Source organism: Rhinolophus hipposideros (assembly GCF_964194185.1).
Source record: "Rhinolophus hipposideros genome assembly, chromosome: 15".
In the NCBI taxonomy this organism is placed as follows: domain Eukaryota; kingdom Metazoa; phylum Chordata; class Mammalia; order Chiroptera; family Rhinolophidae; genus Rhinolophus; species Rhinolophus hipposideros.
Genome location: NC_138061.1, coordinates 25,249,190 through 25,273,166, shown reverse-complemented (window position 1 = coordinate 25,273,166; position 23,977 = coordinate 25,249,190). Strand labels below are relative to the sequence as shown.

The 23,977-nt window shown below is 38.2% G+C and overlaps 1 protein-coding gene across 1 annotated transcript in view; it reads right to left on the bottom strand.

Annotated features, from left to right (window-relative positions):
• The window catches only part of HPSE2 (heparanase 2 (inactive)), a 523,392-nt gene that overhangs the window by 183,521 nt on the left and 315,894 nt on the right, over positions 1–23,977 (bottom strand). The window contains exons 5-6 of the mRNA XM_081074716.1: positions 21,722–21,893; positions 344–391 (exon numbers count right to left, since the gene is read on the bottom strand). Of these exons, the coding sequence (XP_080930842.1) occupies positions 344–391; positions 21,722–21,893 (220 nt within the window). The remainder of the gene's footprint in view (positions 1–343; positions 392–21,721; positions 21,894–23,977) is intronic.

Genomic DNA, 23,977 nt, shown 5'->3' with positions numbered 1-23,977 from the left:
CCTGGTATATTGAGTAATTAATAATATTTCCTCTCTTAAGGAAATTTATTCCTAAGGTAAAGCTTGTGGGGAAATGGTGACATGTTCAGATTTTCATTACCTGTTCACTGATGACAGATTAATTTAAATGTACATAATAGCTGAGCTTTCCAAAATGTGTCAGTTTTTTTTAATTATATTACTATGAGATAGTCATAAGAATAGCTTTGGAGTTAGTTTTAACTTTTTTCTTGGAGGATGAAGGATAGCTTAATACATGTCATCTATAAACTTCATGACAACTAATTATCTTTCATTGCACAGCAGCTGATAATAAGTAAGAGCAAAAATTGTGAATACCTACTGTTGCCAGGTAACTGCATCCACTGTGCTTCCTGCCACCTTCATGAATCTGTAAGGAATAGAAAGAACAAAGATATTACAACTTAAAGTAAACCATATCCTCAGGGTTAAATGAAATAGACTGAGACCTAGGTCAGGCCAATGACTGGGCAGCTCTGCTTTCCGAAAGGTTCTACAGCCACAACCATGGCCGTCCACAGCTACTGGGAGTTACACTGTACAGAAGGTGAAGGTAATCATACTTTAAGCTCTCCACATATCCTTCACCATCTGGAAATCAAGACCCCAATGTGACATCCTACCTATGTCTGTCTTCCCAAGCCCATGCCTGACAGCTCCCACCTCACTTCTTATGATCAAAACTTACCTGTCCATTTCCTATTCTCTGAGAACTCTGAGACGCACTACATTTCCCAAGGATGACAACACAATAGAAGACTTTGAAAAACCTCAGACCTCTCCTTTTGAAAAGAGCACGGGAAAACCCAATTTATTCATTCAAGTATAAAACACTATCAAATATGCCTCAGTGATGGGCTGCAACATCTGTGTAAATGTAGAAACCTGAGCACCACACAGAGAAATCTAACCATTTCTGGAGAGAATTGAGTGTCATCCGACAAACAAGCTCAGCTCCAAAGGGAGACAAGACCTGTTTCCTTGGAAAGCACATAGCAGTCTTGCTAGCAACTCCCTACTCTCCTTTGCTCCTGTAGGTCCCACTAGAACCCAAGGGCCAGGAAGAAGCACCTGAGGCCTCACAGATGCCACAGGGTTTCAGGAGGAGGTGGAGGGCAGGAGAAGGAGGAAATGAGGAGGAGGAGGCAGCTTGGCTCTACCTGTTTGAATAGAGAGGAGAAAAATGGAAAAATACAGGAAGAACGAAAATGGATACGCATCCAAAATACTATCCCTTCCATATATATATTCCAATATATATATACATATATATTCTAAGTAGTGGAGACCTGATGATAGTCTCACAAGTAGGAACACCCAAAAATAAAGAAGGGGAGATGAAATTTTGCACCCCCTCCCCAGGAAACTTTAAAAATTAGAAGATCTAGACAAACTTAGATATAAGTATCATTTTAAAAAAAAGAAATAAAATACTTAAAAATATATTTACATGAGCTTTATTCCTCCAAAATAATTTCTAAAATCTCTGAAACAGAATTATGTTATGTAAACCTGTCTCCATTTACATATAAAAATAACCAAAATGAAAGTGACACTGACATTTATTGTACTTTCTCATTATAAATTTTTTTTCAGCTTCTTATGTGTATAATTTCACAGAACCCTGTAAATAACACTGGGAGGTAGACATTCCTAATTTATAGAGGAGAAGGCTGAGTCTCATAGAGGTCATATGATTTGCTTAAATTCATAGAGCTGGTATGGACCAAATGCAGGTTTTCTGATTGCGAACCCTACCCTCTTTCTAGGATCCCATGCTGCCTTCCAGCTGATAGTTATCACTGAGGCCAAGAAGTACAGTATAACCCTAAGATGCAAAAAATAAGTTGAATTTTGCCTTGTGAAAAACACTACCATATTTATCAGAAAAAGAATAAGGGCCTGAGCACCTTCACAGACTTGAGCACTTCAGTACCTTGTTTATTAGACAATACTCTGGAGCAGGTATAAAAAGGTGACTGATTTCGGGCCTCTACTATGAGACCACCACAATAAAGGTAAGAAGACAGACACAACGACAATAAGCTCTCAAAGTCTATATGCTGCATGACTGGTACAAACTAACCGCTGGGCGAGAGCAATCAAGGGAGCAGTTAGCCTTACCTTCTACGGTGTTAGAAGAGAGATAAGCATTGAGAAAAGCTTCACATCACACATGACATTGAATCTGACATTGAAAGAAGGGTAGGATTTTGCTATAAAAAGCAGGCTAGGTACAAGAATAGCTTGAGCAAAGCAAAGCAGAGGCAAGTTGAGTGTGTTCTCAGGAGTCCAGTGTGGCTGGATGTCAGAGGACAGGTAAGGGAGTGGCAGGAGGTCACACCAGCCTGTGATGCTAACACATCTGGCCTTTGTAGGTACAAGTAGGTATAAGTCCATGTCCTATTTATATTTGTATGACTAGCACTCAACATGTTATTATAAAATATAATAGCCAGCTCCTTCTTCGTATATTTGTATTTATCCTGTGTTTAAACAAGAGAGGGGGTGCCAGGATCAGATTTGAATTTTAGGAAGTTCACTCTGGCTATGGTAAAAGTGAAAGGTACTGGTATGGACAAATTGGCAGGAGATGAATGTAGAAGACAGGAGACGTTGATATGTGAGAATGAAAGAAAGACGCAATTGAGAAACACTGTTGGAACACTCAAGAGGACCTGACAGGTGAGTTTAAATCGGGGGAGGAGTGTAAGAGAGGACCTTGAAGTTTTAACTGTGGTAGTGGGCAGGTCAGGAACAGACTCTTGATGTTGATGTTGGCTAATGTATTCCAAGGCTCCTGAATGTGCCTCAAAGAACTCGAAGTAAATAGTCATTGATGATGACAGTGATGTATTCATGAGAAAACTAGAAAGAAAATATGATCATCAATGCCCTGCTTGGCTAAAAGGCTCTGGACAGGTGATTAAGAACACATCTAATTTGGCGTTTTCGAAGTTGGAAAACAGTTCTTTATGGTACTATAATTTGAAGATCCTCATATGCATTGGATAATTTGTTCTGCTACAGGTTGATAATTAAGTCCTTAAACAACCTTCCCTTATCAAACATAGCATTATAAAAATAATGGGAAAACTAGAATGAGGAACATTTAAAGTAATGTTAATGTTTTCTCCCCACATCCCTACCTCACTTCCCTCAATGAAAATCTATAAAATCTCTAATTAAATATAAAACTTAATGGACTCATATATAGAATATTATACAATTTACAGAGAAATATTTTTAAATTGAATACAGGAAAAGACCAACCATGATCCTGGACAGGAAAAATCTACTATCCTTCCTAAACTAATTTATGGGTTTAATAAAATTCTAATTAAAAAAATCCCTGCAGATAGTTTTGAAACTTCATAAAATCATTCTAACATTCATCTGAAGAAGCCAAGAAAATTCTGAAAAATTGGAATAATGAAGGGAAATTTATTTCACCTACCATTTATAAAAATATACAATAAAATTTGCAATGATTAAAACATTCCTAGCTCAGAAATTAGTCAGGAAATCTATGGAACAGAATTTAGCAAGAGAAAGAAAGAAAAGGCATCCAAATTGGGAATGAAGAAGTCAAATTGTCACTGTTTGCAGATGACATGATTCTTTATATAGAAAACCCTACAGACTCCACCAAAAAACTATTAGAAACAATAAACAAATACAGTAAACTTGCAAGATATAAAATCAATGTCTAAAAGTCCACTGCATTTCTATATACTAACAATCAAATTTCAGAAAAAAACAACTTTCACAATTGCAACAAAAAGAATAAAATGCATAGGAATAAATTTAAAGGATGTGAAGAACCTACAAACTGAAAACTATAAGACATTTTAAAAAGAAATTGAAGAAGATACAGAGAAATGGAAAGATATTCTGTGTTCATGGATTGGAAGAATCAACATAATTAAAATGGCCATACTACCCCAAGCAATATACAGATTTAATGCAAGCCCCATCAAAATTCCAACGGCATTTTTAAAAGAAACAGAACAAAACAATCATCAGATTTTTACAGAATCACAAAAGGCCCCAAACAGCCAAAGCAATATTAAGAAAAAAGAACAGCCAGAGCTACCACACTCCTGGACTTGGACTACAAAGCGACAATATTCAAAACCGCATGGTATTGGCAGAAAAACAGACACACAGACCAATGGAATAGAACTGAGAACACAGAAACAAACCCACATATATATGGGCAAATAATTTTTGATAAAGGAGCCAAAAACATACAATGAGAAAAGAAAGCCTCTTTAATAAATGGTGCTGGGAAAATTGGAAAGCCACATGCAAAAGAAAAAAACTAGATTGCTATTTGTCACCATACCAAAATTAACACAAAATAGATCAAAGAACTAAATATAAGACCTGAAACAATAAATTGCATAGAAGAAAACATAGGTACTAAACTTATGGACCTTGGTCTTAGAGAGGATTTTATGAATTTGACCTCAAAGGCAAGGGAAGTAAAAGCACAAAAAAAAAAAAAAAAAAAAGCAAGAAAGAAAGAAAGAAAGAAAAGAAAAGAAAGAAAGAAAACTTCTGCACAGCAAAAGAAACTGTCAACAAAACAGAGGCAACCAACTGAATGGAGAAGACATTTGCAAACAACTCCTCTGATAAGGGGTTATTATCCAAAATATATAAAGAACTCATACAACTCAACAACAGAAAAACAAACAATCCAATTTAAAAATGGGCAGAGGATCTGAACACTTACCCCAAGAAGACATATAAACAGCCAACAGATATGTGAAAAAATGTTCAACTTCACTAGCTATTAGGGAAATGCAAATCAAAACCACAATGAGATACCTCCTCACACCGTTTAGAATGGCTATTATCAATAAGACAGTAACAAATGTTGGACAGGTTGTGGAGAGAAAGGAACTCTCATACATTGTTGGTGGGAATGTAAATTGGTACAGCTGCTATGGAAAACTGCACGAAGTTTCCTCAAAAAAATTAAGAATAGAATTACCACACAACCCAGCAATTCCTCTTCTGGGTATCTAACCCCAAAATCTGAAACCATTTATCTGTAAAGATATGTGTATCCCTGTCATGCCGGGTGTCCTGCGGGGTCTCTGCTCCCGCTCCCCACATAAGAACGCAGGACATGGTGAGGCCAAATAGAACACCAATGGAGCCATAGATAAGAGAGTCATGCCATATTCTCGCTGGTGGCTGGGTTGGAGACACAGGAAGCAGGAGCCACACTATCCGCAACCTGCCGTCCACTTCTCTCTGCCAACCAACCTCATTGGCTAGCTGCAATCCGCTGTGCTAACTGCAATCTGCTCTTGCTAGCTCAGCCACCATCTTATTGCTAGCCAGCATTTTCTGCTAGCGTAGCTATGGCAGTTATATTAGTGCCCAGTGGCTCACTGGTGACAGCTGACAGCCAACTAGCCACAGCTGATGGCCATCCTATCACAGTTGATGACCATTTACTACCTGAGCTAGCACCTTTCCAGGTGAGGCCGAGAGCCTGGGAACTCCTGGCTCTATCCCCACAACCCCTATGTTCACTGCAGCATTAATCATGGTGACCAAGACATGGAAACAACTGATATGTCCTTTGATAGATGATTGGATAAAGAAAATATGATACACACATACAATGGAATATTACTCAGCCATAAGAAAAGATGAAATACTACCATTTGCAACAAAATGGGTGGATCTTGAGATTATCATGCTAAATGAAATAAGTCAGACAAAAAAGGTCAGGAACCATATCATTTCACTCATATGTGGGATATAAAACTGAAAGCAACAAATAAGACAAACAAATAACCAAAAACTCATAGACACAGACAAGAGTTTAGCAGTTAGCAGAGGGTAAGGAAGAAGGGGGGGAAGTAGTAAACGGTAAATGGGGTCAAATATATCGTGACAGAAGGAGATTTCACTTTGGGTAGCAAATACACAATGCAGTATAGAGATGATATATTTTAGAATTGCACATTTGAATCCTATATAATTTTATTAACCAATGTCACCCCAATAAATTTAATAAAAAAGAATTTATTACATAAAAAATGTAGTACATGAAAAAAAACAAAGCATTTTTTAAATATGGATTTGTGGCTATTTGAAAATAATTAAAGTCAGATCCTGACCTATTATCTTATTTTGTATAAGAAATCAAAGTAGTCTAGTTTAGTTTCATTATATTTTAAAAAATATTTCAATCCCAACTTAATATTTTTAAACAAAGGATATTATCTTCTTAACTTTACTAGTATATTGAAGCAGTAGAAAGTGGTTTTAGCTAACTTTGAGAAAACACCTTTATATGATATGTATTCACATGAAAATTGCTATAAACTACAGTTTTTATTTTTCCCTTTTAGCAAAATGATGAGACCAACTTCCAACATATGGAAGCATTTCTACATGTATTTTGAGGAGGAAAAATCTAATTCACAAATAATGTCAAACAAAATATGTGTTTTCAAATACTACCAGGATGACCAAGTGTACCCATGTTTTTCGAGATGTGTAAAAAGCTCATCTAATGTGGGCCAAATGTTCTATTTTTAGAAGTCCTCAAATGATATTTAAAAAAAAAAAATCCTAGAAATACAAAAACCAACCATAGAAATAACACATAAAGGAAACTGATTAGACAAAACTGCAAGGAATAGATAGTGTAGCCAAAGAGTCTGGGGAGTTCTTCCCACCCCCAAGTTCCTTCTCTGAAAATTGGAGCTCTCTATATCTATCCTATATCTATATCATTTCCATAACCTGTTTTTAAAATGTTTTATTAAAGTATGGTTGGCATACAACATTAAATTAGTTTCAGATGTTTTTATATCTATATTGGCACTGTGGAGGGCAACAAGTCCAAAAAGACCATAATTTTCTTCATTCAAATCTAACATTGATGGATTCTTCTGCTCTCCAGCTCTGCCTGTTTCTCAGAAACTGGCCCAAACCACATAAACGAATAACTTCAACACAGCTGCAGACTGCTCAGCAACAGTCGTATTAGAAGTGGATGACACGCACACAGACCAGTGCTGTCAGGAGGGAAACACCACGGGGAAAGGGAAATTCTGTTTAGGGTCTGGTATCATCCAAGGATTTTCAACCATCTACTTCCATTCTAATCCCTAGATTTAGGTCTATGAATGTACAAGTAAAAGATGACCCAGGATGTGAAGGACAACAGGCGGGGAAGATCTCGGTTTTCCAAGGTTGGATGTGTCCATACTTGAATTGTGAAGACAGAAATTCTGAATGATCATCTCAAAAAACAGGAGGTGTCTGTCCTCATGCTGATATCCAGTCATGCAAAGAAGGATAAGAGAGGGAAGGGGCAGGGATCTGTATCAAAGGAAATTGGCCAGTGACAGGCAGACCTTTCAGTATTGGGAAATCTTTCCCATTGGAGCCAATCTGCTGCTATGGAAAAAACCCCAAAATATCCCCTTTCATTGTGAGAGTTCCTTTCCTCCCCCAAGGGACCCCAAATCTGGGAGAATTTCTTTCATTTGTTATCCACCTGCATATATGACGTATCTGAAATATTGTTGAGCCTTTTCTCCCAGGGCATATCACAGCTCTCTCTTATAATAAGGCACATCTTTATTCATGGTCTTTGAGGTTTGATTTCTACTTCTGGACCACAGAGTGCAACCCTAAAACATGGATTCTAAATTTTTCTCCCAGGAAAGGGATAAATCCTTCGCAGGGAACTGGATGTTTAAATGAGTACAAACTTCAGTCAGAGTGGCCAGCCTGATCTTTCTTCTCTCATCCACAAAAAAAAAAAATCTTTGGTAATGTGATTAACATGCATAAAATAGGATAGCCATTCTACACGAAAGCCTAGAAAAAAACTTGTGAGGAAATTATTCATCTTGAGTTAGAGCAAAGGTGGAGTTCTAGCTCTCTACCCCATCCCTACCCCTTGGCCCAAATCTGCCACTGTCCTGAGAGTCACTGTATCAGAAATAAACCAAATGTTCCACTGGGAAAAAAAAGGGGGCATCTTCCATTTGGTCCTAAGCCAGTTACTTTTCCATGGCTAATTATATATTGGGCTACACTAGGTGCTGTATTGAACAAATAAAATAATGACCTCTCTCTCTCTCTCTCACCCCCTCTACTTTCAAGCCTCCCTTCCTCTCTCCCTGGCTTCCTCCCTCCTTTCTCTCCCTACCTCTATTTATATATAATATTATATTGGCAGTAGGCTGATAAATAGTATGGCTACATGTTCAATGACTTTAAAGGCTAGTGCATCTCTCTATTTAAACTTCCCTTCTAGCTTAAAATTTCCTTAATTTGATAGTATAGAGCTTTTAATATAGAGGGATTTGAAATGGGTGAAACTCTTCAGTCGATCTCTGTTGCCAATAAGTTACAGCTATCAGGTTTAATTTATAGAGGTTCTTGAATGAAGAGAGGAAACACTAAGTCAGCTACCATTTACCGATTGACAGGTGCTTGGTATTCATTTTATGTAATGTACAACCCTAGACAGTTGGTATTAGCACTTTCATGTTGTAGATGAAGGAATTGTGTTCAAGATCACCCAGGCAATAAGTTGCAGAGCTGAGATTCAAACCCAGTTCTGGCTCTCAAGTGCTTACTTGAACTACACAGAGCTGGCCAATTTGTGCTATGTGTGGTGCTGTGCCCTTTTTGTGAGCCCATGGCAGATCTCAATACTCTCACTAATCTCACAATTGGCCTAAGAGAATTGGCCTAATTCTCAAGACTGGGTTCCAGGCACTGCTACCCGGAACTGGCCCCCAAGATGAAGTCTATTTGCTGCTGACTGGGAGTTGGGAAGAAGGAGGCTGGTTAGGACAATGTCTGCAACAAAATGGAGGCAGATGTGAGACAACACTACATGAAGGACAAAGTAGGTTTGCTTGATTAGAACGAGGACAAATGGTAAATGTGGGCACAGAGCCAGGAGTGCAGTTTCCAGGCTCTCTTGCTGAGGCAGCCTGGATGCAGGACTTGTAGTCCCAGGAGGAAACGCTTGCTGAATCCTCCTTGGGAGCTGAGGGTAAGGTCAAGGTCATCCCTCACCCCCAGGACAGCCCTGGCGAATGACTATGGACTATGGGGAATTGCCTTCCATCCCTAATTTAATGGACAGCTTGACTGTTTGGGAACATACCACCATGTAGTGGAACTGGCGGATGTTTGCTTTTGTGTCTTGACCAGCCGCCATGGAGAATATGTAAGCACCTTGACTGTGAGCCGCTGTTGTTCCAGCACAGTACCCCGAGAGGCCCAGAGAGAGAGTGGCAGTGCCCTGAGAGCCCTGGCTGTGTCCAGGAAGTCTGGCTGTGTCCAGAGAGAGTGGCTGTGCCCAGGAAGGCTGGCTGTGTCCAGAGAGAGTGGCGGTGCCCTGAGAGGCCCTGGCTGTGCCAGGGGAGACTGGTGGTACCCTAAGAAGCCCAGGAAGTCTGGCCGTGCCCAGAAGCACTGGTGGTGCCCTGAGAAACCCTGGCTGTGTCCAGAGAGCCTGGCTGTGTCCAGGATATTGCATTCACCTCCAGGCTCCTCGCATAGGGCCCCTCATGGAAGACGCTTGTCGTGTAGATTGTGAGGCTAGAGTCTGTAGGGGTGGAGTGTGGGGACAGAGCCAGGAGTGCAGTTTCCAGGCTCTCAGCCTCACGTAGAAAGGTGCTGGCTCAGGTAGTAAATGGCCACCAACTGTGATTGGATGGCCATCAGCTGTGGCTAGTTGGCCGTCAGCTATAACCAGTGAGCCATTGGCCGCTAATATAACTGCTGTGGCTACGCTAGCAGAAAAATGGGGGCTAGCAAGAAGATGGTGGCTGAGCCTGCAAGCGGAGCAGTAAGGGTTGCGAACAGTGTGGCTCCTGCTTCCTGTGTCTCCAACCCAGCCACCAGCGAGAATATAGTGGTATGACTCCCCTATCTATGGCTCCGTGGGTGTTCCTTTTTGGCCTCACCATGTCCTACGTTCTTATGTGGGGAGCGGGAGCTGAGACCCTGCAGGCTGCCCCGCACGACAGTAAAGGTGTGGGGAGATGATGAGAGAAGATGTTGAAACAGATCTGGACCGCCATGGCGGGAGTTGGAAAGTGCCGGCTAGAGGAATATTATGATAGACACGTCTTGACAGTTGAAAATGCTGCTGAGGAAGTCATGAAGACTTGGATGCCAGGAAAGAAGACTATAACTGACCTGCTGTGATTGAGCCTGGTGGGAAGGAGGAAAAATGCATCAAGATGTTATGATGAATTTCACATGGAAAAGCAAACTTTCCAAAAGCTCAAGCACTAGAATGAAGCTGAGTCTTAGAGAGTGAACACTGTGGAACACTGTGTGAAGAAGGATTATATTTTTTTTCTAGTACATGTGTGCTAGACTGTGTGGCTTCATTCAAGGATGAAGGTTCAGGAAAACAACACCACACGGGCCCAGGAGTCAAACAGATAACTAGTTTAAGATCTGGCTCCACAGCTTATTAGCCAAGTGTCACTGGGTAAGTGGCCTAACCTCCCAGAACCATTTCAAATGGAAAGAACAGCAACTATCTCCCAAAGGTGTTGTGAAGCTGAACAAGATCACATACAAGAAGGAACAAGGGTTCTGCCAGTGCACGGTTGCCACTCAGTAAATATGGGTTTGGTAAATAATTTAACAGCCGTGCACGTCTATTCCTGGATCTGTAAAATAAAGATAACAAAGCCCGCTCTGCCTATGTTACAGGGCAGTTCAGAGAGTTACCTTGACATTTAGAGAATCTCTTGTGGTGGGGGGGGTCCCTGTTCAAAATGCCAACATCTAGGTCGTATTTCCACACATTCTGCCTTCTGTAGGTCTGGGCTGGAGCCTAAGAATCATGCTGCATTTTTAAGAAGCTCTTCAGGTGTTTTTAATGCACGAGGATCATGGGCCACACCTTTGACAGATTCTGATCTTAGCAGCACCTGTTAGGGCAGGCTATTCTTGGAGGAGCAAGTAGGGTGCTAAGGGAAAGTGACGAGGAAAGAAAGGAAAGGAATGGAAGAAAATAAAGTGAGAAAGTATGTTTCCCAAGCCCATCTGTGTCAAATCTAGGTCCAGTTGCCTTCTCCAATGTTCTTTCTAACTCCCATGTGACTTCTCTACCATTAGAGGAAGAGAGAAACATTCTTAAACATAATGACAGTATCCGATAACCTCAGGTATGGATAAGGAAATAGACTATTTCTCTAATTAGGAAATACATCCTTTCCTGGAAAAAATAAAATAAAAGAAAGCAAGTTTGGTAATAAGTAGTAGTAACACACTTCTCAGCTCGGGAGCAGACCATTGCAATAGCCAGTGTTTCTCTGTTAGTGAACACTGGACAGCAGCTGGGAGGCCTTGCCTCTCTCTAGAGGCAGAGACGGAAACACTCTTCTTTACTAAGAGAAATAAATTGTTCTCGCCTCCTGTAGTTTGGGCAAGTCATATAACTCTTTCACAGTAGAAATAAAACAGAACAATTATTAGGAATAACACTGTAATAATTACCCGGTGCACCAAATTGTCCCCAGCTGTGCATCTTCCCATTACAAACTAGAATATGGTGTAAGCAGGTTTCTAGGCAGGAGGTAGAGTGGTGATCACCTTCATTGTACTAATTTGTAATTGTAACTAATCTTTCTGGTTTCCATCCTCACTCAATTCTCTGAACTGCTTAGAAGGCTACATCGAGTCACATGCAATGCTTTTTCGTCTTTGAAATACACTTGTTACCCTTAACAACAGTGTCAACTGTACCAGGAACTGCTCTTTAAATTCATTACCTCATTCAACTTTACAGCAAGCCTAAGAAATAAGTAATTTCATAGTCCCATTTTACAGATGAGGACACTGAGGCTTTAGAGAGATTAAATAACTCCTCAAGATGTTCTAGCTAGTAGCTAACATGGGTCTCATCTAGTTGCAAAGTGCATGCTCTTCTCCATCCTGCTTTTTTTTCCTCCCCCAATCCTGCTATATTGATTCACTATAGTCAAACACAGAAGGCTGTTGTTTTAATATGTCTTTATGGAGGAAGAGACCCATGAAGTTAAAAAATGCCTATGGCCCACAAAAGTCCTAGTGGGAGCCCATGTACAGGAACACAGTGATGTTTCCATCCTTATTCCCCCATACAACCTTCACTGTTATCTACGCTTTGAGTTAGTGGAGTCTGTAGGTCATCATTAGGCACTTAGTAGAAATATTGGTAGACACTACTAAAGATAGAAATTCTGGATATAAGAAAGCAATTTTTTCAGTTTCTGGTTTGTAGACGATTGAGCACATAATATGTATCATGTGGTCTGCTGTGATGGAAAAGACCATTGTTTGCTTTCTAATTCTCTCCCGCTTTTATCCTCTTTGCCCGAATCACAATGCTTTCCACAGCTCTCTGGGCCACCACAGGAGCTAAAGGCCCTGACTAGCTTAGATCAGATTAGAATAGTCCACTAGCAACTCTACAATGTTAAAATAACTTTCATTCTTCATTCATTCACTCAACAAATTTGAGCACCTTACTATATACCGGGCTTTTTGCAAGCACTGCATACAAATATACATTGGTAAATATAACAGACATACTTCCCACCCTCATGGAGTTATAATCCCTAACCAACAAACAAACAAACAAACAACAAACAATAAATGGGTAATTAAACATTGTGATAAATGCCATAAAGAGAACTAACAAAGTGTGTTGACAGAGAATTATTTAGCTAGGTTACTCAAAGAAGGACTATGATGGATAGAGAGAAACCAGCCATGTGGCAAGCAGAGAGAAGAACACTCTAGGTAGAAAGAAGAACATATGTGAAGGCTCCCAAACAAAGAGAAGCTTAGCACATACCAGGCCAGTGAGGCCTGAGCAAAGTAAGAAAAAAGGAAAGCTGGAGAAGATAAGAATGAAGAGCTGGGCAGCAGCCAAGATCATTCATTGTAGAGCCTTGTCAGATGTGGTAAGATTAAATTTTATTCCAAGAGCAATGAAAAGTCATTAAAGAGTCTTTAGCAAGTGACTGACATCATGTGAATTATGTTTACAAAAGATTTTCTGGCAACTGAGTGGTGAATAGATTGGAGAAGACAAGAGTGGAAGCAAATAGGCCAGTAACTTCAGGTTCTGAGTTCTCCAAATTGTAATTCTTTCGTTACTGTCTGCTCTCCTGCCATTCCTCACCTAAAGCAGGGCTCATATTCCAAGTCAATGTGGTCCAAAATGGTTAGTGAAACACTCGTTCCTCAAGATGGTCTCTGAAAATAAGACCCCGATCAAAGAAATTTAAGAACGTCTGCATGCTAAATCCCCAACTTGGAGATTCAGAATGTAAACTAATGGATTAAAGGTACCGGGAAGTGTTTCAGAAAATTTGTATATCCCAGTATTTCTCAAACTTCCTTGACCATGGAACCTTTTATTTTTTTCCCCCTCCACTTAATATTAATATCCTGCAGAACTGATATTCTCCAGAGCACATTTAAGGAAATGCTACCATAAGTCATTCTAACCAAGAATTAACTCCATGTGCTTGGTTCACTGGGACTCCTCTTTTCCACCTCTCTATTTATTATTCCAATGATTTAGACAATAGTTTCTGACTCCACCTTTGTTATATAAGGATGTCTTATTTCTTCTCTCCATTTCTAGCATCTACTTTCTGTCAGCTGTCCCTTTACTTTTACATTGTAAAGGTTGACAAAGTTTTCATTCTCTTCTGTAACCATGAATTTCTTCCTTGTTTCTGGATCTGGATTTCCTATGAAACAGCTATTGGGTATCCTAAATTAATTCTTCATATCAGTAATATTTTATCTCTGTCTAAAGCTCTGTGTAGGGCAGATTTCCTTGATTTTATTTTTCCAATTATTTTATTGGATTTTTCTTTTAAAAGCTTTCTGGAGATATAATTTAATACCATATAATCTACGCTTTAAGTATATAATTCAATAGTTTTAAAATTATATTTACAGAGTTGTGCAACCATAAATATATTCTAATTTTCAAATATTTAATTTCAAAAAGAAACCTCATACCCATGAGCAGTCATTCTTCCCTTTCCCCACAATCTCCACCAGCCCTAAGTAACTGCTAATCTACTTCTTGTCTCTATAGATTTGCCTATTTTGGATGTTTCATATAAAGGAAATCATGCAATATTTGGCCTTTTGTGGCAGGCTTTTTTCACTTAGCATCATGTTTTCAAAGTTCATCCAGGTTGTGACATGTATTGGTACTTGATTTCTTTTTATTGTCAAATAATATTCCATTGTACTTATCCACTCATCAGCTAATGGACATTAGGGTTGTTTCTACTTTTTGGCTATTATGAATAAATATTGGTGTACAAATTTTTATGTGGACATATGTTTATATTTCTCTTGGGTATATACCTAGGAGTGGAATTGCTGAATCATATGGTAACTCTATGTTTAACCTTTTGAGTAACTGCTAGACTGTTTTCCAAAGCTGTTGCACAATATTACATTCCCACCAGCAGTGTATGAGGGCTCCAGTTTTTCCACATCCTATCCAATATTTGTTCTTGTATACCTTTTTGATTATAGCCATCGTACTGGATGTAAAGTTGTGTCTCATGATTTTGACTTCCATTTCCCCGATGACTAATGATACCGAGCATCTATTTATGTGCTTACTGATCATTTGCATATCCTCTTTGGAGAAATATCTACTCAATTCTCTTTTGCTCATTTTAAAAATAGGTTGTCTTTTTATTGTTGAGTTGTAAGAGTTCTTTATAGATATTCTGGGTACAGGTCCCTTATCAGTTATATGACCTGCAAGTATTTTCTCCCAATTCTGTGTGTCTGTTCACATTCTTGATAATGTCATTTGATGCACAAAAGTTCTTAATTTTGATAAGGTCCAATAAATCAATGTTTTCTTTTATCACTTATGCTTTCAGTGTTGTATTTAAAGCAATCATTGCCTGACCTTTCCTGGACTTAATTTCAGCACTTATATTAGTTTCAAAAAAATATCTTTTTGTTCTAATTGTACCTTTTTTCATAGAAATATGGTTTTACTCTAAAAGTATAATATCTTACTATATCTTTATAAGGATACTTATTCCAGGTTTTTATTTTTAAAGTTCTGTTCTTGAGTTATAATTCTTCTTGGGTCAATTTTTAAATTTATTTATCTTGCTTTTCTTCTTTCATGCTACTGGATTCCTTTTTATGCCTTGTGATCTTTGGTTATCAATTCATAGTCCCTTTGCAGATAGACTTTCATATAAGCCCTTTGGCTTCGTCCCCCTTTCTCACCCTACCCTGCTGACTCTAAGCCTATCTGCTAGGTAGATTGGCTATCTTTTCCCAGAGCCAATGTTCTCTGGGTTGCCACTTCTTTACTCTGCTTAATTTGTCAACAGGCTTCCATCTGTTTAAATGTCTTATAGAAATCTGTCAAAAAGCTCTCATCTGCAGATGATCCCTCCTTTTGTTCACTGTACTGCCTGTCTTTCCATTCCTCAAATCCCTTAAACTTGTTTCTGATTCAGGACACTGACAAACACAACTTAGAACCTCTACCTGGGACTTTCTTCCCTCTACTCTTTGAACAGTTGCTACCTTCATTCTTTTGTTCTAGGCTGAAACGAATTGTTCCTCAGATAAGTCTTCTCTGATCACCTTGTCCAAATAGCTCCCCTAACCCCAGGCACCTTGATCATTTCCTTCATAGAATTACACACAATTTGCAATAATTTATTTGTTTTCTTATGTTCTGTGGCTCTCTCGGCTTTATTCATCAACGTATACCCAGCACTTAAGCAATGATTAAACAAAAAATTGGCATTCAATAAATATTATTGAGAGGAAATTTAGTGCTTATCTCATTATGATTTAAAGGCCTCAAATGGAGCCTTAGTAAACATGCTTTCAAAGAATATCTGCTTTTCTTGACACTACTGAATCACCAAAAAATACATCAAGTCCTTACTCTAGAGCAGACATAGCAACAAACTCCAAATAAGTTAAAAAAGCCTAACATTGGAAATTAAAACATTTAAAAAGTGTAGATGAAATGAAATAATAACTTTATCCTAACTGTAAGGGAAGAAACAGAAAAGATTATCAACAAGAAAGTAGACAAGAACAATTATAATAAAAATAAACTTCTGAAACAATAAAAACTTGTTTCAGAGTAATAAAAAAGCAACAGATTAAGATAAAATGTCATTACATAGATGATGCATAAAAGTTTACAAAAGGAAAACAGAGGAAACTGATATAACCCCAAAGAACAATTCTTCATCCTTTAGATAAAAATCAATGACTAGGAATAGCTCGTTCCTGAATGAGGAAATGAAAGTAATAAAACAAGCATTTTATTAAGTACGTTCCATATTCCAGGCAACATGCTAATCCCTGAAGATACAAACATGAAGATTCTATCTCTGTCCTAGTGGAGCTTGTATCCTAACTGGAAAGATAGTCCTGTTTAGTGCTATAACTACTTAAGTTAAAAAAGCTTAAAAATTAGTTTGGCTCTATAAAACTAAAGCTAAACATTATGATGTATATAAATCACCATAATTATTTAAATCAGTATTTATACAATGATTTAAAATACTTCACAATTGTATTCATGCATATTGTTTTGGGGTCAGATGAATTTAGAGCCAGTTGTTGAATAAGGTAGTATTTATTTAACAAGCCCTTATAAGACACCTACTGTATTCCTAGGTTTTGAGGCTACAGAATAAATAAAACATAGGCCCAGTTCTGATCCTAGTCCACAATCTACTAGGAGAGGCATATATGTAAATAAATAAGTTATCGTCCATTTGGTAAGTGTGATTATCAGACAAAGAAACAAAGTGCCATACAAGGACAGAGGAGGTAATAACAAATCCTTTCTGAAAATGTCAGAAAAGATCTACTGGAAAGCAGAAAAATGAGGGGAAATAGTGGCATTGCAAAGAAAACAACACAAGATAAAAAGTGGATGGCATCTTCTCAAATTTACATATACTTTGATGTAGCTAAAGGCAGGTTGTACAAGGGGGTGTAGCTGTTGACTAGCTGCAAAATGAGGCAGGCAGCTGACCCTAAAGCCGAGGGGTACATGTGAAAAAGGGAGGATTTCGAGCAAGAGTGATTTGACCACATATTGCATTTAGAAACAAATCACTTAGAAATCTATATGGAGAAATTATTAAAGAAAGTCTGAGACTAGATATGGAGAAATCATTTAGGAGGAAAAATGACAAGGTTTAAAATAAAAATGAAAAGATCAGATATGAGTGCTACTGAGAGTCAGAAATAACAGAACTTAATAAGTAACTAATGGAGTATGTGAACAAAGGAGAGGAATAAATCTAAAATGGCCTCTTAATCTTCGCCTCGGGCAAAATGGTTATTGTGTCATTATCCAAACCTGGGATGGGGGAAAGGAGACAACATAAGGGTTTGGAAAATGTTCAGTTCTTTTCATAGTTAACAGAATTCAAGTTTAAACAACCATGAGGCATAGTCTTGCATTATTTAAAATAGAGAAAATTAATAAAAACAACAATACTCATTGCTGTGGAGTATTGGGGGGAAAGATTCACTAATATGTTGCTACCTCTCAACCTGGTGAAATCGTTCTGAAAAGAAATCTGGCAAAAAATACAAGAGCCATAAAAATTATCACATACATACTTTGGCCCAGAAACCTAACTTTTTGGAATACAGCCCAAGGATGTAATTCAAAAGAAATAAAAAACCTATTTGTATAAAGATGTTTATAGCTGTGCGATATATTACAGACAAAAAAAACTGGAAACAGCTCAAATGCCCAATAGTGAGGGAATACTTAGGCAGACTTTGGTACATTAATGCAATGGAATATTTTATTGCTATTAAGAATGACAAATATGAGAACTATGTAAAAATGTTAAAAAGGGCAATATAAACCAAAGAGTAAAAGATGTATAACTCAAAATGATGCGTATACAATGATTACAACTGTGTAAAAGTCTATCTGTATACCCAGGAGAACTGGAAAAGACTACAGAGCTGGCAATTTAGAGTGCTGACATTTTTGTTATTGTTGGTTGAGTTGCTGGGAATGCTTATGTGTTTCAAGTTGCATTTCACTGTATATTTAATATATATACATTAAGAAAGATAAATCTTTTTTTTTTCTGGCATATAAAAGAAAAAAGTGCTCACTGGCACCTTTCCTTGCCCTAAGCGATTTTCTCTAGTCTCTTGAATCCACTTAGTTTTGGGGTGTTTGGAGAAGTGGACCCCAACACTTGCCACCACAACACCCACTTACATGCTCATTTCTTTTATCTGTCACTTACTGTTTTATCCAAGTGTCTTGACTTATTCAAAACAAAACAGCATCTATGTGCTGCTCAGGTTTACAGAAGGCACACAAACTGGGACGCCCTAACTACACCTTATGTACTGGGTAGAAGAGTCTCCTCCGTACGACCCGTTAATCTCTGACGTGGAGAAATATTTGTTTCTTACTTTCTGTTACCCTGGTGGAATTACCCTTCCATTTAACGAAGGCCAATCCATCTGGATTCCATTTCTTCTAAATTTAAAGGACTTCTCACTTTGGTTATATCCTCCGTTTCTTGTATCATCTAGCTCTTCTTTCCTGGATGAGTATCATCAACACATAAACCTGTTCTGTCTCCCACTTTAAAGGGGGAAAATGCCGTGACTTTCCTTGACCCTACATCTTCCTTAGTTTTTCTTCTCTTTCACAATAAAAATTATCTTAAGGGTTGTTGTCATTATTATTGTTTCAAGTTTCTCACCCCCCATTCCCTCTTCAAACTATTGTGATCTGTTCCCACCACTCCACTGAACTGTGTTTCTCGAAGTCACCAACAATCTGCATGTGGCCAAATCTAGTGTTACTTTTCTATCCTCTGCTTACTTGACCTCCTGGCCTCCTAGCAGCACTCCCTCCTTATGTAAGACTCTCTTTCTTTGGTTCCTGTGACAACTCAAACTCTCCCTTTTCTCTTACTTCTAAGGTCTTTCCTCTTTTCTCACATCTCTAAATGTGAGAATTCCTCTGGGCTCTCTCCTAAGCCTCTGTGTCTTCTCTTTTCACATTTTCTCTAATGGATCTCCTCCATTCCCATAGCCTTAAATCCCATTTGCATGCTAATGACCTCCCAAATCAACATACCCAGAAGAGATCTTGATCCCTTGACTCATATTCAGTGATATACTTGATATCGCCATTTAGATTCAAGCATAATAAATACAACGTGAAAACTAAAGTCATGATTTTCTTCCCAGAAGCAGTTATTTCTTCAGTCTTCTTGTTTCTGTAAATGATAGAACCACCCACCCAGCTACTTACACATCCCTATGTCCCATCACCATACACTTATGCAATACATCCGACTTTTGGATTCTGCCTCCAACAATATATTCCATTGCTGCAATCTTAGCCCAGGTTCCCATCATTCGTTCTCTCTCCACTGCAGCAGGCTTCTCACTTTATCTATGCAGCTTCCTCTCCAATTTTCCATAGAGTAAACATGGCATACTTTTTGTATAATATAAAATTATTTCCCTCCTGAGCTTAAAAATATTCAATATCTTTCCCACTGCAACTTGAAGTAATTCTAAGTCCTTCACCATGCCTATAAGCCCCCCATATAATATGACACCTAATTATTTCTCTACCTAGACCTTTCTTTAGCCAACCTGGCCCTTTTTTAGGCCTGGTTGGGGCCATCCTCAGGGACCTGGCACATGCTTTTCTTTCTGCCAAGAACATTGATACTGTTCACTTCTCACTTTGTCTAGTTAATGTCTGCTCTTAATTTAGATTGTACTTCAAATATCTTTCTTCCTCTTATTTGTCACTTCTTTAAGGGAACCTTTCCGTGACCTCCTAACTCAGTCAAATCCCAGCTTTTGGAGTCATTTGTAGGCTATGTAACTTTCCTTGATATTGTCTTAGTTTTAAGATCAGTTGATAAATGTCTATGTCTCTCCTACCATATTATTGACCCCATGAAGGCAGAGAAGTATCCATTTTTGTTTATTTTTACATACCCAGTTCTTAACATGTTACTCAGGACCTAGTAGGTACTTAGGAAACATTTGCAAAATGAATAAATGATTGATACAGGGTCATGCTAGTAAGGGGACATTGCAATTCCTATAAGAATACATTAATAAAATCATTAAACAAAAAGGATGCTCCAAAAGAATGAAATTCTACACATTATTCCTATCCTTTAATTATAACATATAAAATGAAACCAGTCTCTCCATTTCCATCCCATACACTCACATACAAAAGCACACACACATAAATACACACATACACACACATAAACACACACACATACACACATATACACACATACACACACACACAGAGTGTTTTCAACGTTCAGTGAAAATATGCAAAGAGAATTCCAGAGCTGCACTTGTGGTAGGTGCCAAGGTCATGAAGAAAAGGGGAAGTTTCTCCTGAGAGAAAAGGGGAGAAAAGAGAAGAACAGGAAAAGAACAACAGTTGAAGTCAGGACTTTGGGATTCTTTGTAAAGAGAAAAATGCCTAAAATTAAATTTCAGGTTGTTAATGTTGTTACAATGTAAATTCTTCTGCCTTCCCAAACCTTCAGTAATATCTGCTATGTTCATTAGCTTAGATCACGACTGAGCCATCAAAAAAGGGAGAAGAGAGAGTCACAAATGCATTCAAGCCACAAAGGCCATGTGTCTGGGAGGTTGGCCAAAGGTTTCTCTCACCTTCTATACGGTTTGTGTTCATATGGAATGTATCTAACCTAAGTAGGGTTGTGCATTTCACTTTACCCACCTTTGAATTTGCAGAAATAAATATACCTATCTGAGAGTTTTGCCTTGGTGCATACACTGTGTTCCAGACTAACTCATAACTCTTCCAGCTTCATTGCTCATATCCCCACCTTGCAGCTTCAGTTACATCTCCACTTTGCGCCTTGGATTCAACACGCCTCTTCAGTCTTTCTCATGCCATTCCCTCTGACATTCCCTCAGACCCAGCATAACTGGACCTAACCTGCATGAATGGGTTATGCCCACTGTTCAATCTAGGCTGACCCACCAGCAGGCCTGGGGTAGAGAACATTTAACATAGTACTTCATCCATAACCAATGCTTTCAAAAATGATTATCAGATTCTGTCAAAATTAAATAAATCACACATGAAAACAATTCTCTAGAATTTGCTAGTAGCAAATCTATCGGTTAAGTTGTGCTTTAATCTAAAAGTATTTGTAGTGTTTCTCAACATTTTACCCCAGCTTCATTGGCCATGATTATGTCAAGCTTTATTTTCTGTAAAAAGACACACAAATAGAGTGGATACTATTTTGCTTTTTTTAAAATATAAAATGATGCCACAAAATGCTGTAATATTAAATGTGTGTTTTGAAACAATGCATGCCCTCCAAGCTATCCTGGAGATTGCGATGTCCCTCCCCAATCCCACCACCTCTTGCTGACTCTGAAAGGTCTGGAGAGATGAAAGGTTATTCTACTGTTTGATGGAGAATCCCTGATTTAGAGTGGGGGAAATCACTGTGGAAAAAGTCTCTCTGTCCTTCTTAAGACCGAAATAACCAGGAAAAATACAAATGTATTAATTCATCACATTTAATGAACAATGTTATAGGAACTGCTAAATAATCTGACCTACCCATCTAGGAGGGCGATGACGTTCTTCCTGGGCCGCCCAATATTAGGGCCATACAAGCTGGCTCTGGAATAAATCCGGATGGGCTGCAACAAGCTCTTCAGCTGGATGTAATCCTTCCCCAACTGGCTGCCATTTACTGCCCGGCCATGCATGGTCCGATAGTTATTTGGCTCTGGATTAAAAGCAGACATGCAAGTCAGAGTTCAGAAGGGTGAGGCTCTACCAACCCTTTCCTGTCCAAAGATCTCTCTGCCTTTTTCTTAACAATGTGAATAAAATAACCAAAAAGAGAGTGTAAGCTAGCTTAACTTGATGAACCACCCCAACAAAAATTCAAGTGCCATCTTAACATTCTATTCATTTTTCAAACTAATCTTTATAAAAGATCACCTAATCTGCACAGAGAGACCATTCTGATTTTCAGATGATACTTTATAATGAACGGTGTACTGGGTTAAATACTGTACCCCAAAATTCATGTCTACCCAGAACTTTAGAATGTGACCTTATTTGGAAATATGGTCTTTGAAGATGTAACTGGTTAAAATAAAGTAATATAGGATTAGGGTGTGCCCTAAATCCAATAACCAGTATCTTTATAAGGGAAAGGAGAGGGAGATTTAGGTACACAGACACACAAGGAAGAAGACCACATATCAATGGAAGCAAATATTGGAGGGATACTACTATGCAAAGGATTGCTGGCAGCTACCAGAAGCTAGGAAGCATGGAATAGATTCTTCCTCACAGCTCCAGAAAGAATCAACCATGACAATGCTTTGATTTCAGGCTTCTGGTCTCTTGAACTATGAGAAATTAAATTTCTGTTGTTTTACACCACTGAGATCATGATAATTTTATGACAGTCCTAGGAAGCTAATACAAATGGTAAGAAAGGAAAGTTTCATAAAGATGGTCATTGTACCAAAAAGTTAGAAAAAACTTAATGTTTAGTAATAACAAAGGGTCTGAGTGAAATAATTTAGAGCAAACCTCCTCCCTCAGTTTTTCTTGCATGGTAGTTCTAAAAGGGCAAGGAAAGTCCTAAATACTAGCAGCTCCACTGCTGGAAGCTAATTTGATTTGGAATGAAGCACATGTCCCAGAAAGACATCTAGGCTAGCTTGAGGTTCTGATACTGGTAGGGGCAAGCAATAGACCAGCAGGTTTACAAGAAATTTAACAGGGAGACTTGGGGAATAAGACAGCCACAGTGGGCCTTGACAAGCTCACATATATCCTTTGTAGTCTGGAAGGCTGTGCATGCTCAGAAAAAACTGGAGAGGGCACTAGCTATCCATGATTCCCAGATGAACATAAAATCTGATACACTCGTTAAGGAGATATCAGAAGGCCAGTCAGGAAGTAAAAGCTGGGCAGACTTGTAAACGGCCTAAATTTTGAATGTGTTCCCCAACCCATATACAGATCCACTGGCAAAGGGTGGAAGCCTTACTGGCTCAACGTAAGTACAACCTCTGATCAATCATTGTCTCACCATTAAGGTATGTTGATTCATGGGCCACCCTTAAGAAGCTGGCCTTAAAAATGAAAAATGATTAAAAAAAACTGAAAACTTAAGAGATATCAGCAGGTACATACTGCAAGGGAGACAGACTCTACAGAATTAGTCCAGGTAAGTCACTAAACAAACAGAAAGGAAACTACAAAAATAACCTCTGGAAGATTTGGAAGTCAGACTTGCCCCAACATATTATCTAAAATGCATAGTTTTTAACAACAACAAATTATGACATGCAAATATAAATAAAGAGATAGAAATGATAAAATATGATCAAATTGAAATCTTAAGACTGAAATGATTCTTCACACATATATGGGAACACAATGAAATTAACAGCTGAATGTATATCAGAAATAATGGAGGCCAGAAGACAGTGGGATGATATATTCAAAATGCTAAAAGAAAAAAAAAAGTCAACCAAGAATATTATATGCAGCACTTTATCCTTCAAACTGAAAACAATATTTAGACCTTCTCAGAAAAACAAAGGACAGTTCATTATGAGAAAATCTGCCTTATAAGAAATAAAAAAGGAAGTATTTTAGGTCAAAAGGAAATGACACTAGATGGTGACTCAAAACCATACAAAGGAAGACAGAATATAAGTAAATATAAAAGACAGTTAAAAATATTCATTACTCTTAACTAATTTAAGTAAGACTTGCACAAAACAAAAACTAGAAAATTGTATTATCGGGCTTATAACATATAAAGATGTGATATTTAGAACA